Source organism: Ptiloglossa arizonensis, chromosome 4 (assembly GCF_051014685.1).
Source record: "Ptiloglossa arizonensis isolate GNS036 chromosome 4, iyPtiAriz1_principal, whole genome shotgun sequence".
In the NCBI taxonomy this organism is placed as follows: domain Eukaryota; kingdom Metazoa; phylum Arthropoda; class Insecta; order Hymenoptera; family Colletidae; genus Ptiloglossa; species Ptiloglossa arizonensis.
The window spans coordinates 7,719,423-7,734,067 of NC_135051.1; the positions used below are offsets into that span (position 1 = coordinate 7,719,423).

The following is a 14,645-nucleotide window of genomic DNA, read 5'->3' on the forward strand; positions in this document are numbered from 1 at the left end:
TTTCATCGAACCAATTGGATAATTAATTGTCCGGAATGCCCCGAAGAGGTAATCTTATAATTCTTTCGCGTATCGTTCGTAAAATCTGCAAGATCTGTAATCTGGTTATAAACTCAAACGATTTCGATTCTTCGATATAAAATTCCATCAGATCCTTTTAACCTGAAATCTTAGTGGAAGCACCAGATTACAATTACGCGTGCATCTCGATTAATTTGCACGATCGTTAAGCCACGATAAAAATAGAATAATGGTGAGCTGGCAAAGTCTTTCAACAGCTGGCGCTTAGTGTAAAGTGTCTCTCACACCATCACGGACGCACTAATCCCATAATCTCTTTCTCCAAAGCGGACGTTTTGCGCTGCTGACTCACGTTTCCGGTCTGGCAGATTTCTTGCACCTGTGCACCAGCGACTCGAAGACAATTTTTTCAGCGAATCCATAAACTGAAAGTCGAGGGATCAAGGGCGTTACTACGATTCATTCCGCGATTACAAAGAGTCGGCTATTTTATTTTATAAAATGCACTCGCGACATCTTTGTTCGTCATCTTTTTTACCATAGTGCAGTTGTACCGTGGATTATGATTTTGCACGCATAGCGACAACCAGTGGCGGAAGATTACGCACGTTGTACGAATTGAAATATTATAGGCAAGTACGTGTATAAACCACGTACGACATACAAGCGAGACTTCTCTCAATAGTTTATTTAATTGATTACTCGACGTTACTTGACAGGTTACATCGACATGTTAATCCCTCAAAGCGTTTGGAGTAATTACCTCCGTTACATGTTTACAGATATATTTCAAATTTGCATTATTTTATCGTTGATATTTAGCACTTCTCGACACTTTATAGGACTATCCAAGGAATGCAGTAGGGTCAAGGATTCTCTATTTTATCGAAAATGTTTACATACATAATATCCAAGCAAATTGTATTTTTAATTAAAAAACGTAAATTGCAATCTTTCACAATGATAGTTTACTACTTTTTTCATTGTTTATTCTATTCATTATCTATACAAATTGTTATTCATTTTCTCCAATATTAAACAGTAAATTGAGGTGTTTGTATACTCCATCTCAGACTTTCACAAAGTGAGATAGAAATCGTTCAGATAAATGGGATATTATATTCAAGAGAGAAGTATACTCAACAGTATGCTGCTTCTTTACTGAAAAAATATATAGAAAATATAGAAAATCGTATTTTTAACATCATTGTACAAAAATAACAAGACTAAGAAACTGCAGTTGCACTCGGTCAAAGTTCATTCCAATAGCACGAATTATACAAAAACAATATATCATCGACTACCCAAGGAATGCAGAAGGATCAGATATTCCCCACGTGTTCGTCCGAGACTTATTTCTACAGAGAAGAAAATGTCAGTACAATCGTTTCCACGAGATCGCAATCGCTCATAAACACGTGTATCTTCGGTAACCGTTAACTTCCAGCCCTGTTGCGGAAGACTCGCGCCAAAGGTAAGACGAGATGCATCGATGTGCAAACGAACAGTGACCGGATACCCCGTTTATCGCGTCCTGGAGGAGAGCTTCCTTAATAATTCACCCGTATAGCCAACACAATCTGCAACCACGCGCACTTTCCGTGGTGTTCTTCTCACCTGACACCGCGGGGTCACGCGGGCTCCCTTAGACCAGGAAAACACAAAAGGGCAGGTCGTCTCCGAGCGAACGCGTGCTTCACGGTTGCGATCCTTCTCGGGAAAGGTTAACGCTGAACGTTAATGGCCACCGCGAACGAAGATGCACCGCTCCACACGGACCAGACCCATCGAGGAGGCTGGATGACATTTGACTCGCGTTTCACCTACTTTGAGCGGCTCTAGACCGCGTCCACACTGGACTATCTTTAACCCATTTGCACCCAAGCGCGGAATAATCCGCGAGTCGCGACTGTACGAAGGCGGTACGATAAGTACTTAGCCTCACCATCCGATCGTCGCCACGATCGCAAGAAAAATTTTACTAACGTGTAGTACATTCTTGTAGACAGCTACTGTGGAAATTTCAGCTGAATCGGACTCGTAGTTTTTAGGATGCGTATTTTAGAAAAATGGAAAAAGAACGATATCGGGAGATGATAAAGATTCTTGTTTTTGGAAGGGAAATCGTTGCAGCGAAATCAAAGAGCGCTTGAATGCTGTGTACGGTGACTCTTCTCCTTCGATGGCGACCGTGAAAAATTGGTTCAACGAGTTTCAACGTGATCGCACCTTGGAACAGAAACTGTTCAACCAATTTGAGATGGATTCTCAATTGACAACGCTACCTTCAATCGATTTTTCCGCTTCGTTTTCTTTCACCTTTCGTTACTTCATTTACAGTAATTATACATCTATTCTTTCTTCGTATTCCAAGAAGAAATTAATAGTAACAACGCTACCTTCAATTGATTTTATTCGCTTCGTTTTCTTTCACCTTTCGTTATTTCATTACAGAAATTATACATCTATTCTTTCTTCGTATTCCAGGAAGAAATTAATAGTAACAACGCTACCTTAAATCGATTTCATTCGCTTCGTGTTCTTTCACCTTTCGTTATTTCATTTACAGTAATTATACATCTATTCTTTCTCCATATTCCAGGAGGAAATTAATAGCAATTATTATATAATTATATCAGTAGTAATTATTGATTAGATAGTAAATAGTAGACAGCAGATTAAATGGTAACTATTATCAAATTTATTCTCATCCCTTATCTTCCATCAAACATTTATTAGAATTGTAAATAGTTTCTGATCAGATATAATATGCAATTGGGGGTAAACCGAGAAACTTCTGACGAAAGGTTGGAATTTATGGTAAATGATGCAACTCTAGACAGCAGATTAAATGGTAACTATTATCAAATTTATTCTCATCCCTTATCGTATTGATTAGATAGTAAGTAGTAGACAGCAGATTAAATGGTAACTATTATCAAATTTATTCTCATTCCTTATCCTATTAATTAGATAGTAAATAGTAGACAGCTGATTACATGGTAACTATTATCAAATTTATTCTCATCCCTTATCTTATTGATTAGATAATAATTATTGATTAGATAGTAAATATTGATTAGATAGTAAATAGTAAACAGCAGATTAAATGGTAACCATTATCAAATTTATTCTCATCCCTTATCTTCCATCAAACATTTATTAGAATTACCAATAGCATCCTCGAGCTAAAGGATGCAATTCGTCGCGTACCCAAACCCATGAAATTCTGTGCAGGAGCAATAGGTAAGCACCTACCAGATCGCGGGTACATCCTCGCGCGAATTCTTTCCAAGGAAGAAAGGTAAGCTACCGTCGAACTCTGGCCATTTCTTGGAAAGCGGCTGCATTAGAAAGTGCATACTGAAGGAGCAAGCGTGCCGATCGCGACCCATATCTCCTCGCCTCAGCTCAGATCGATGTATCACCAAGCTCACAAGTCTGGTAAGGAAACCTTTCTAGGATCCCTCGATGTCCATCCAACGAGAGGATACCGAATTCACGAAGGGACTATTCCTACCTTAGCTACCTTACCCAGTTAAGCTTCGTCGCGTTAACTTTTCTCTTATATTTCAGGGATGAAAGTACTCGGGTATCGAAGTACTTTCTACATCAATTCTTTCTTCGTATTCCAGGAAAGTGGAATTTTCTTTAGTTACTTTCTTCGTTGTCTTGGAAAGTAACGTTGAGGGTATATTATTCAGAAGAAAGAAAAATATTCCGATTTTTAATTGTAAAGAACATTGATTATAGATTTTAAGCTATGTCTACCTTTCCCGGGTAGATGGTCATTGTTCACGGACGAGACTTGGAGAAAAACGCTCTGGTGGTTCGTAATCCTGGGTGAATCATCGAACGGATTTCCTCAGGTGGGAGGCGTTACTTTTACGAGTGTATCGATTTTATATGCCACGCACACGATCACGCATCGATGTTCACCAAGCCTGGTCCACCAACGGACACCGAGGTCTGTAAGATCGGTACAAGAAGGAACTTGATGAACGATCGTGTGCAGCACGGGGTACCAAGTACGTGAGAGAGACTGGCGTACAGATGGCTTCTTAACGGAGAAAATTTACAATCCGTCGCGATGATTTCATCCGGATATATAGAAAATATGGGGAGTGCCCCAAGATCAAACAAGGGACTACCGTGTGGTTGTTGGCTAGTCGAGCTTCGTTGCGTTAACTTTCCTTTTATATTTTAGGGATGAAGGTAATCGAAGCGTTGACTTGGAAAGTAACGTTGAGGGTATATTATTTAGAGGAAAGAAAAATATTCCGATTTGTAATGGGAAAGAACATTGATTATTGGTTTTTGAACTATGTTATATCGATGCAATAATTGAACGAGTGGTTCAGTTTGAGAAGCAGTTAGGTGTCCTCGTAAGAAGGATGAGCCAAACAATCTTTATATTTGTTGGTCCTTGTAAGAACCTCTGAGGTAAAAGAATCTTTATATTTGTTGGTCCTTGTATGAACCTCTAGGTAAAAGAATTTTTATATTTGTTGGTCCTTGTAAGAATCCCTGAGCGAAACAATCTTTATATTTCTTAGCAAGTTTTTGATCAGATAGAATATGCAATTGGGGGTAAACCTAGAAACTTCTGACGAAAGGTAGGAGTTTATGATAGATAATGCAACTATAAAAGTTTAAAATTTTTTTACTTCGAAATAAAAAATAGCTAGACCTACTTATTCTGTAACTTTGTTAAAGATCGTCTTCCAAATGTCTCAAAACTCTAAAAGCAAAATTAAGAGAACACCTACGATGTTCCATGTATTATATTTTACACGTAGAGATTATTTGAAAGTGACCAATTTCAGATTTCTACTGTACTTCGACTCGTCATATTCCATTTAATTAAATTTAAAAAGAAAGTCTCAATTTTAAACAACGTTGAAAATATTTCCGACCAAAACAATGCCAAATTATAATAATATAATAATAATAAAACTCAAGATTCGTAGATCATAGCAGTATTGCAGCGACAGAAAGTGAGGTTAGATCGGGAAACTAATGGAAAAACTATTTCCGACGAAAACGATACAAAATTATAATGATACGATACACGGATAAGAAAACTCGAGATTCGTAGTTGATAGCCGATTATAACAACAGAAAGTGAGGTTAGACGAACTTCCATGCCCGCGCGAATCGCCTCTCGTAACTTTCGCGTCCCCCGTAACTAGCGACCTCTGGTGCTCGTAGATAATACTTTCGAAACGTAGAAAACCTTAAACGCCTCGGCCGCACAATCACCCGTACACACCGTATTTGAAATCGTGATTTCAGCACGGCGAGGGGCGGTACCGAATTTAAATTGCTCCGTGATTTCCAACCGAGAGCAACGCGTGCGCCAATATTAATCATAGAACCCACGAGGCTCGTTGTACATTGCTATGTATTATTCACCAAAGACACCGTCGACGATCGGTACCGAGCGAAGTGCGAACGATTCGTGGCGTGCTCGTGATACGTGTCAATCTCCACTTCCATACGATAGATAAACGGTTGTAATTTCTCGTAATTGGGTTGCAGTACAGATGCATCGAAGGTTCGGTCGAGAGCACGTTCGATCGGTGTTTGTGACCCGAGTTTCAACGATTCGAAATTGCAAACGCGACGATGTGGCTACGTATCCGGAAATGGTTGCTGCAACGGTTTCCACGGTAGCGCGCTCTGCACGGAAAGTGTGGGTACTACTGCTACATTTTCAGCCTCGATTCCCACGATATCCAGGCTTGACCATTTAGAGAGAGTTATGCGCCCGGCTGCAACAGTTGTCGGCACACGGCCAGATTTCCCTCTCCTTTCGTCCAATTATTACCGTACGGTGCACGTAGTCTTCCTCTAACCGAAATAGTACTCTGAACGATCCACCTCTGCGTTTATCTCGACCCGCCTAAATGCTACCTTCCGGGTGTTGCCACTGGACGAGACTACTGGATTTGTATTAAAGCTAATAATATCACGACCAACGGCAATTATTCCACCGGTTCGGTTGCTGCCGGGTGGCTGATATTAACGGTGTCTCGAAAGAGTGTATCTACTCTATCGTTGTTGTTACTTTGATCGTTAGCGTTTTAATGTATTACGTTATGTTGACGCATTGTTGACATGTATCGAGCGTACACAGCCTTATAAATGTAGAAATATTTATGGTTGTTCGTTGTTAAACTCGAAAACTATTTGGGATATTAAGTTGAAAAAAAATACACATATTCTTCATGATATAAACTCAGACGCTTTGTTATTAAACGTCGTTGTTAGTGTTTTATGGTATATTATGGTATATGGTATGTTAGTGTTATATGATATGTTATGGTATATGATACGTTATGGTATATAGTATGTTATGGTACATGGTATGTTACGGTATATAACAATATTATTTGTTACGGTTTTATAGTGTATTATGGTATGTTAACGCATTGTTGACATAGTATGCTGCCGTTGTTTTTATTAATTGTTAATATTTTAAAGTATTATGGTATGTTAACGCATTGTTGACATGTATCGAGCATACACAGCCTTCTAAATGCAGAAAAATTTACTTTGTCGTTGTTGTTATTACTTTAATCGTTAGTATTTTAACTATTACAGTATGTTAACACATTGTTGACATGGTATGCTGTATCGAGTGTACGCGACCTTATAAATACAAAAGTATCTTCAAAACATTGCCAGGAAATTTATTAATATCGTGAATTGTAATCCCCCGCTACCAACAATTTGAAAACAAGAAAGAAGCCTGACAGAATTATTTTGAAATAAATAATTTGAAAAGTAGAAACGTGTGAAAAATCATTCTCCATACTTAATTTGCTGAAAATCTTCCCATTCTTGGATTTGGTAACAATAATGGCGAAATGTATCCTTCACTTAATAAAAATAAACGAAAAGAACGATCGTGACATTACTCACCAGCTTTCGAGACAACGCCACGAGGATGTAAGGACACGCACAGTAAACACCATAGCCACGTGATAGTTATCCTGGCCTGAAAAAGAAGAGAAAAAGAAATCGTAAGTACGTCTGCGTATCGATTTCCAAAATAATACAGTCGATTATTATTATCATCATCGGGCCGCGAATTACTCGGCCGGGCGCTTGATTTAATTACTAAATTGCCTCGTTTACAATTATATTATCCGAAAGCTTGATTGCATCCGAAATGGGCGATCGTAAAGCGGAAACGATTTTAATGCAGCCGCAAGGGTAACGTGGCGTATATGGTGCAAAGAACCTCGATTAAAAATATACGTAATTAGCTGGCTAGACACATACACCAATTTTATAGCCTAATCGTCGTATTCATAAGCCGCATACCTAATGAACGTTACTCAAAACGATCCGTAAATAACTCAAACAACCGATTACTTTAACGAATCATCCATAAGAGTGAAACTTTCCAGCCAACGGAAACGTGTTTCGTTGTAGGAGTTCCCGAGTTAAAGAAATCAAAATGCAGCGAAAAAACAGGTCCAGCCCGGTGAAAGGCTTGCACGAGCTGGAAATACGAGATGACCGCAAAATTCATGCGAATCAACCAGCAGAAGTGTTCAACGCGCATCGAATCCCAAAATATCTTGTTCTCTAAATATCTCCACAATTTAGACATTTTTACAGATTTTTATATTACATGTACTAATGTACATGTACATAATACAATGTACGTAATATACATGTAAATAATACAATGTACGTAATATACATGTAAATAATACAATGTACGTAATATACGTAAATCTCTACATTGTGGAGATAATGATTTTTATGTTAGATTATTTCTATAATGTATATAAATCTCTACATTATTTCTATAATGTATATAAACCTTTACATTATTTCTATGATGTACGATCGAGCTCGAATAATTTCCACATTGTGGAAATAATGTATATTTATATACATTATAGAAATAATGTATATTTATATACATCATTAACAAATGTTGGAACGAATGCAACAATGATCCCAAGAGTTTTCCTTTTGATTTTTTTTTCTAGTTTTTTTTTCTATACTTGTTTCTTCGGACTTTGTATTCTCATATGTACAAAAACTATACTACTGGATAACGCGAGATTCCTGCATATTATAATAAACTACATATTATAATCTGAACTTCACAACAGAATGTTTTCTTGGGAAGTTTTGAAGTAGAAGAGATAGCCTTGATTCAATTGAAGTAAATGAAACTTTACAACAGAATGTTTTGTTGGGATTCAATTGAAGTGAATGAACCAGTGGCGAAACGTCTGGTACCAATTTGGTTGAAACTTTTCAAGCTTGGAGAACGGTTCAGACTAATGTGATACTTATGGTGTTTCCATTCGGTGACACTTGTTTAGGAACGAAAGGGACGAAACAAACTTCCAAAGTGTCAATTTCATAACAGTTAGAGGTAGAAAAAAATGTTTTCTATGTTGGTCAGTTAGGTCTACTCGACACCTACCTCTTAAGGAGTCGCGATATCGTTGTTTCTTAATTATTGTAGCTTTACTGTTAAGAAATTATTAAGTGTGTATTGACTGTGTATCGATAATGATCGAAGTAACAAGTTATTCCACTACCCGCGAAAACATCCACATACTACAGTCCACATGTGGAAAAATTGTGTACACTGAAAGTTTCAACGCCGACAGTACAAACGGTGAAACAATGATCGAAGTAACAAGTGTGTATTAAGTCCTTTTGTAGACAACGAATCACCTTATGAATAAGATCGTTCATTTTTGTTACAAATAGACTAATATTTAAATTTAGATTTTAACCGTGCTTCTTGCACGCTTGTACGTATCCTGTTTCACTTTTCACACTGTGTGTCCGTAGCTTACACTCTTGTACGTTTCCTGTTTCACTTGTTACACTCGTGTGTCCGTAGCTCGTTACATACGTGCACGGTGCGTTAATTAATAATAACGTTCCAATGAAGAAGACAATGGTGATATAAATATCAAGTGGCATCGTGAAATAGGGTAACGATACTACTCGATATCGTCCGATCCCAGATTACAATTTACAAGCCAGGATCGACAGTACCGATTCGTTATCATTCCCATCGCTACTCCCGACACTCACGATCGTGTGTAATTGACGTAACGAGCAGCGGTAGGACCCCATTGAATAAGCAGAAGCATGAATATCTTGCTACCGTATATGTATGGTATATATATGGTTCGCAGAGGCGCTTCTAGTAAATCTTCGATAATTTGGCACCCCCCTCCTCACCCTCTTTCCTTTGTTTTCACGATCCACTATCGACAAAACGGTGCCTACTTAACCAGACAGTTTCCACATTTCCCGCGTGCAACCAATAATCGGTTTCGAGCATGGAAGCAGCTTCGAGTGGGTACGGTAATTCCCAAGAATTACATCATTAAAATCGTTCAGGATGCTGCGGAGGATTGATGAACGAGACAGGGTATGATTTAGTAGCGCGTAAACACAACTGCGAGCTTGTTATTAACATCGCGATAATATGTATGTATGAACAGGATACAAGAACTACACGAAGCGTGGTAGAAAGTTAAGAGGGATAGACATTTGGGACGGTAGATTAACTTTCGTCGTTTAGAATTTTAATCATCGGTATTTCCGTGTTGCACTTGCCCGTGAAAACGAATGCAACGTAGTGCAACAGCTAACATTTCGACGTTTCGATGATAGTAATTGAAACGTAATGTTCGCGAGCATCTGCAAAGATTCAAATTATTGAAGATTGTTATCGAGAGGGTCGAAATTCTATTACCACAGAAATTTTGTTAAATATTAAGCATTCGTGAAAACGAATGCAACGTTTTGCAACAACTAACATTTCGATGTTTCGGTGACTGTAATTGAAACGTAACAAGATTCAAAGTATCGAAGATTGTTACCGAGAAGGTCGAAATTTGTTATCACTACTACAGAAATTTTGTTAAATATTAAGCGTCCGGTTCGAATAACACATGCACAGTCCGGAGTTCTATTCACTCTCGTTCGTTCAACTTCTTTAACGCTATCAGTTTCATCGAATCCTCCTTATTAGAGGTTATACGAGTGTGTGAAGCAAGTTTCGCGGCCACTTCCGCGCGTGGGCGATGAATTATTACCGTTCTGCGCGCTCGACGTGGAAATGTAGGCATCCGCCCTCCGTCATTTAACGGACATTGAAAAATTTGACGCGAATTTAGTGCACGATAAAAGTTCACCGACGTGAAACAATCGCGACGAGAGTGTGTAGAATACGAGAGGAAATTCATTTGGGAAAATTGTAGCGGAAACTACAGCGACTCCTCGTTAAACGTTTGAATATTCACCTCGATAACTGTTTCAGAATCCTCCTCAGTTCTGTATTTATTTATTTTGGGCGAAGAAATTTTGTCACGGGTAAGACAAAGGATCTAACAAATCCAAAAAACAAGATTAACTCAACACACCGAACAAATAACACTTTTTTGCGACAATTCTTCCAAAAAGACAATTCTTCCAGTTTTTCACTTTATATAACTTTTACTAATCGTTTCTCCAAAGAAGCTTGTTCGTGAGTACGGAAATCCTCCACTAAGTTGTCTACGCGAATAAAACACACGGTAATCGCTTTCTAATCGTTTCGATAATTTATCTATCCTGTCAAAATTAAAATCTTGTTTTTTGCAAAAAAAAAAAAAAAAGGATCAACCATCAGACACAATTTGCAGCCGATGATCGTCAAGTGTCTCCCGTTCTGTTAAAATGTTCCAAGACTCGGAGCGAATTTTAATCAACAATAACCGCGAAAGTGCAGTTGCGCGATTTTCAATGCATCTCGAGCGCTGCACGGTGACTTTCATCCGCGAACACGTTTCCACAACAGAAACGCTGAATTACTTCACTTTCTACTATCTACCTTATTAATCGCGAAAGTATGGTCGTGTCTCGGCTCGGTGCTATCTAAGTCGGAAGTAAATCAAGCATTCCGCTCGCGGTACGACCGTTGCTAAAGAGCGCTGAACCACTTTTAATAATCGCTCGTATTTTCTGCGGGTAGGTTTGTATCTGTGTTCGACCCAGAATGGAAGGAACACGACTTTTAATTAATGTTTTAATTTAATGTTAACGTCGTGTCGATTTTCGTCAACGCGACTGTTCATTAATGTTAACATCCTGTCGATTTTGGTCAACGCGATTGTTAATTAATGTTAACATCCTGTCGATTTTGGTCAACGCGACTGTTAATTAATGTTAACATCCAGGAGACAATTCTGCCAATTAGTTTGACACAGACTCAGACAATTTTTGTCAATCAGTTTGACACAGACTCAGACAATTTTTGTCAATCAGTTTGACACAGACTCAAACACAATTCTGCCAATCCGTTTGACACAGACTCAAACAACTTTGCCAACCAGTTAAACACTACAAGAAACAATACAAGTTCGACAGTTACACAAGACACAAGAGCTCAACACAAGTTATAAGAGTTTGACAAACAGATTACAACAAACAAGAGTTTGGTGGCTAGAGTTTCGTGGCCAGTTTACACGAAATATTCAACCTATCAACTTTCGCCAACTCTACGATAAATACACCTTTGTTAAACACCATAACAAGACTTCATTTCTTTAAATTTCCAACGATCTCGACACCCCTAAAAATCTGTCGAGAAGTGTGGACGACGAAACGCTCCAATTCAACACCACTCGTCGTCCATCGCGCTACAGTTAACATCCTGTCTATTTTGGTCAACGCAACTCTTAATTAATGTTAACATCCTGTCGATTTTGGTCAACGCGACTGTTAATTAATCTTAACATCCTATCAATTTTTGTCAACGCGACATCTTTTGTAACAAATTTTCTAACATTTCAAGGACAGATCCGGTACTCGAAAACAGTGAAGAAAAAATTCACATCAACGTGTTTTACTCGACAAATTGATACTACTTAGATTTTTATTTTCTTCCCGAGGATACACACGATCCATTGCACACCTAAGGAAATTATCGAACAGCTGAATCGATTTCAAGAAAAATTCAACGAACGTTGAAACAACGATGCGAAAAGTACGCGTTGTTTCTCGCATCGGGAGTGAGTCAGTGTGTCAGCGAGTCAACGTATTTCTCTCGTTAACCGTCCCGTGAATTAACGTTCTCTTATTTCCCGTAGTCACGTTTTATAAACGTACAGAGAGGAACGCGTTTAAAAATAACCACCGATCAACCGATTCGATGCACTTGGCCCGTTCAATTGATTTCACCTACCCAGTTCTCGTGCACACGTCGACGTTACGTTGTTAATCCGTATTTTCCATCCGGGACGCACCGTGCAAAATAAACGTTACGTGGATTAGAGAGCGTCGTTTAGATTTACAATCGTCGATGCGTCGCGATATTCGTCGCTGTACACCGTGAATAATTTATGAAGACACGAGTACCAAACCGTTTCGCGGTTGGAATTCGCGAATGGTTGATTTTGCGAACCGGCTCGCCGATCCCTTCGATGAATTCGAGGATGTTGCATGCGAGAGATTTGCAACGATTTGTTGAATGAACACCGATCTCCGGCGTTGCGTTGTCGAGCAACGAATCGGTTCAATATTCGATGCTAATGAATTCTTCCAAACATCGACGTAAGAAGTGGAATATTTCGTTGAACTTTTCGGAGCATTTATGTATATTTGTTCGATGAATAATTGATGTCTCCTTCGAGAATTTGCGATTTAGATTGACAAAATAAGATTCTCGTGCGAGCCTAAACGACAGATTTCCGAATAGGAGCTGAACGTGGTTCTTAACACTGAACCTTAATATAGAAAGAGATTTTAGCCAATTGGATAGTAAAGATAGTATTTGTTACATTTTATACAAATTTTGTCAGCCTTATCGACTTTACAATATCTTATTTGACAAGATTTCCGTACAGAAGAATCTGTAGCTGTGTTTATTATTGTTTTTGATGAACATTATTTGCTTAGCTGTCTCTCCTCCTGATATTCGGTCCCAATCTCCTCTGCCAATTGAAATAGAAATTCTTGCCTCGATATTCCTTCACCTGTCGTTTCTTTATATAAAATCCAAGCATTTGTCCCGGCTGAATCTAAAATATTGAAAAATACCTGTAAAGGCCATCTTTGACATTTAGATTTTACACTATATTTTCTGGCCATTTGATCGGTTACATCTACACCGAATTTTGTGCTATTATAAAATCTAATTGTCCAATCTCACGATTTCTACGAAGTCATTTCGGCCCATAGTTGTCGAGAAAAATGACGCACTCCATTTCGTGTTCCATAAAAATGATTCATCCAAATTTTTAGGCTCATACGCGCCGCGTGCATACAGAAGTCCAATAAATGCATATAATTTTGCAATAGATAAATTCCATTTCGTTTTCAACACGCGAAATGCCTCTAATTCCGTATACTAGTATTTTCTTACATGTTCAATCATGTTAGGATTAATAATCAAGGAAAATGCTGACTCAATTCTGCCCTTTATAATATTTCGTTTAGCGTATCCTGTCGGTCCTGATATTTTCTTGAAAATATTATAAATAATATAAATCATAATATTATAAATCATTAGATCAGATCCTTCTTTTATTTTTTGCCAAACAGTTCCGTCCATACCAGTTTCAATCTCTTCCTCATTTTCACTTTCGGAACTAACTATAAATCTCTTTCTTTTTTGTCCTCTTCGTATATTAAAAATATTCTCTTCGTCCGTATCGCTGTCAAATAAGTCACAATTATTTTCTGCTGTATCGTTATCAATATCGGAAACTTCTTGGTCATCTTCCGAACAGTCCTCGTCGATATTATTTATTTTACCTAATAAATTGATGTTCCTCGAATGTCTTGACATTTTTGGTGGTGAATATACAAATGATAAAGCAAAAACTAAAATACAGAAATATAAATCAAACGGGACAAAAACATTGAGACCAGAAAGAAAAAAGAAAACAATTGTAAATAATACCACGAAATATTGTTGGGTCTGTTGACTTTGTCGAAATTATCACTTATACCACGTAATAAATTTATATTATACACTGCGAAATTTCGATATTCTCTGTTAGAATCGCAAGACCATACTGTCGTACAAGGAACGATATGCATTTGTTCAAATTGCGCGTTTTTCTACACTTAGATCCACAATTACATCGTAGACTCGTAAAACAATTTCAGGAGTGCATTTTCCGAAGGATTTATTCGGAAATAACATGAATTTTTCAAACGGTCAAATGACCGTTCGTGGTAGACTAGACATGCTATATATTTCTTTTCGAAAGTGAACAATAAAGAAAGTTGTGAATATTAAAAAATGGGTTGTATGTATATTATAGTAAAATTCAATAAGCTGCATGGTCGTACAGTAACGTTGTATACGAAAAATTCGAAATAAAATTTCGAAAACGGTAATTTGATCGCGCATGGTAGATTTAGTGTTAATATTCGATTAACACTAAATGTAATGAATTCTTCTAAACATCGACGAAAGAAGTGAAATATTTCGTTGAATTTTTCGGAGCACGTATGTATATTTGTTCGATGAACAATTAATGTCTCCTTCGAGAATTTGCGATATACATTGAAAAAATAAGATCCTCGTGCGAGCCTAAATGACAAATTCCCGAATAGGAGCTAAACGTGGTTCT

The 14,645-nt window shown here is 37.9% G+C and overlaps 1 protein-coding gene across 2 annotated transcripts in view; it reads right to left on the bottom strand.

The window, feature by feature from the left end:
- Cad99c (cadherin 99C) overlaps positions 1-14,645 on the bottom strand; it is a 205,953-nt gene that overhangs the window by 95,387 nt on the left and 95,921 nt on the right. For both annotated transcript variants that reach the window (XR_012991735.1, XM_076309111.1), the window contains exon 2: positions 6,949-7,024. Coding sequence is in view for 1 of the 2 variants with exons in the window: in XM_076309111.1 (XP_076165226.1) it covers positions 6,949-7,024 (76 nt within the window). In the remaining variant the exon portion in view is untranslated. The remainder of the gene's footprint in view (positions 1-6,948; positions 7,025-14,645) is intronic.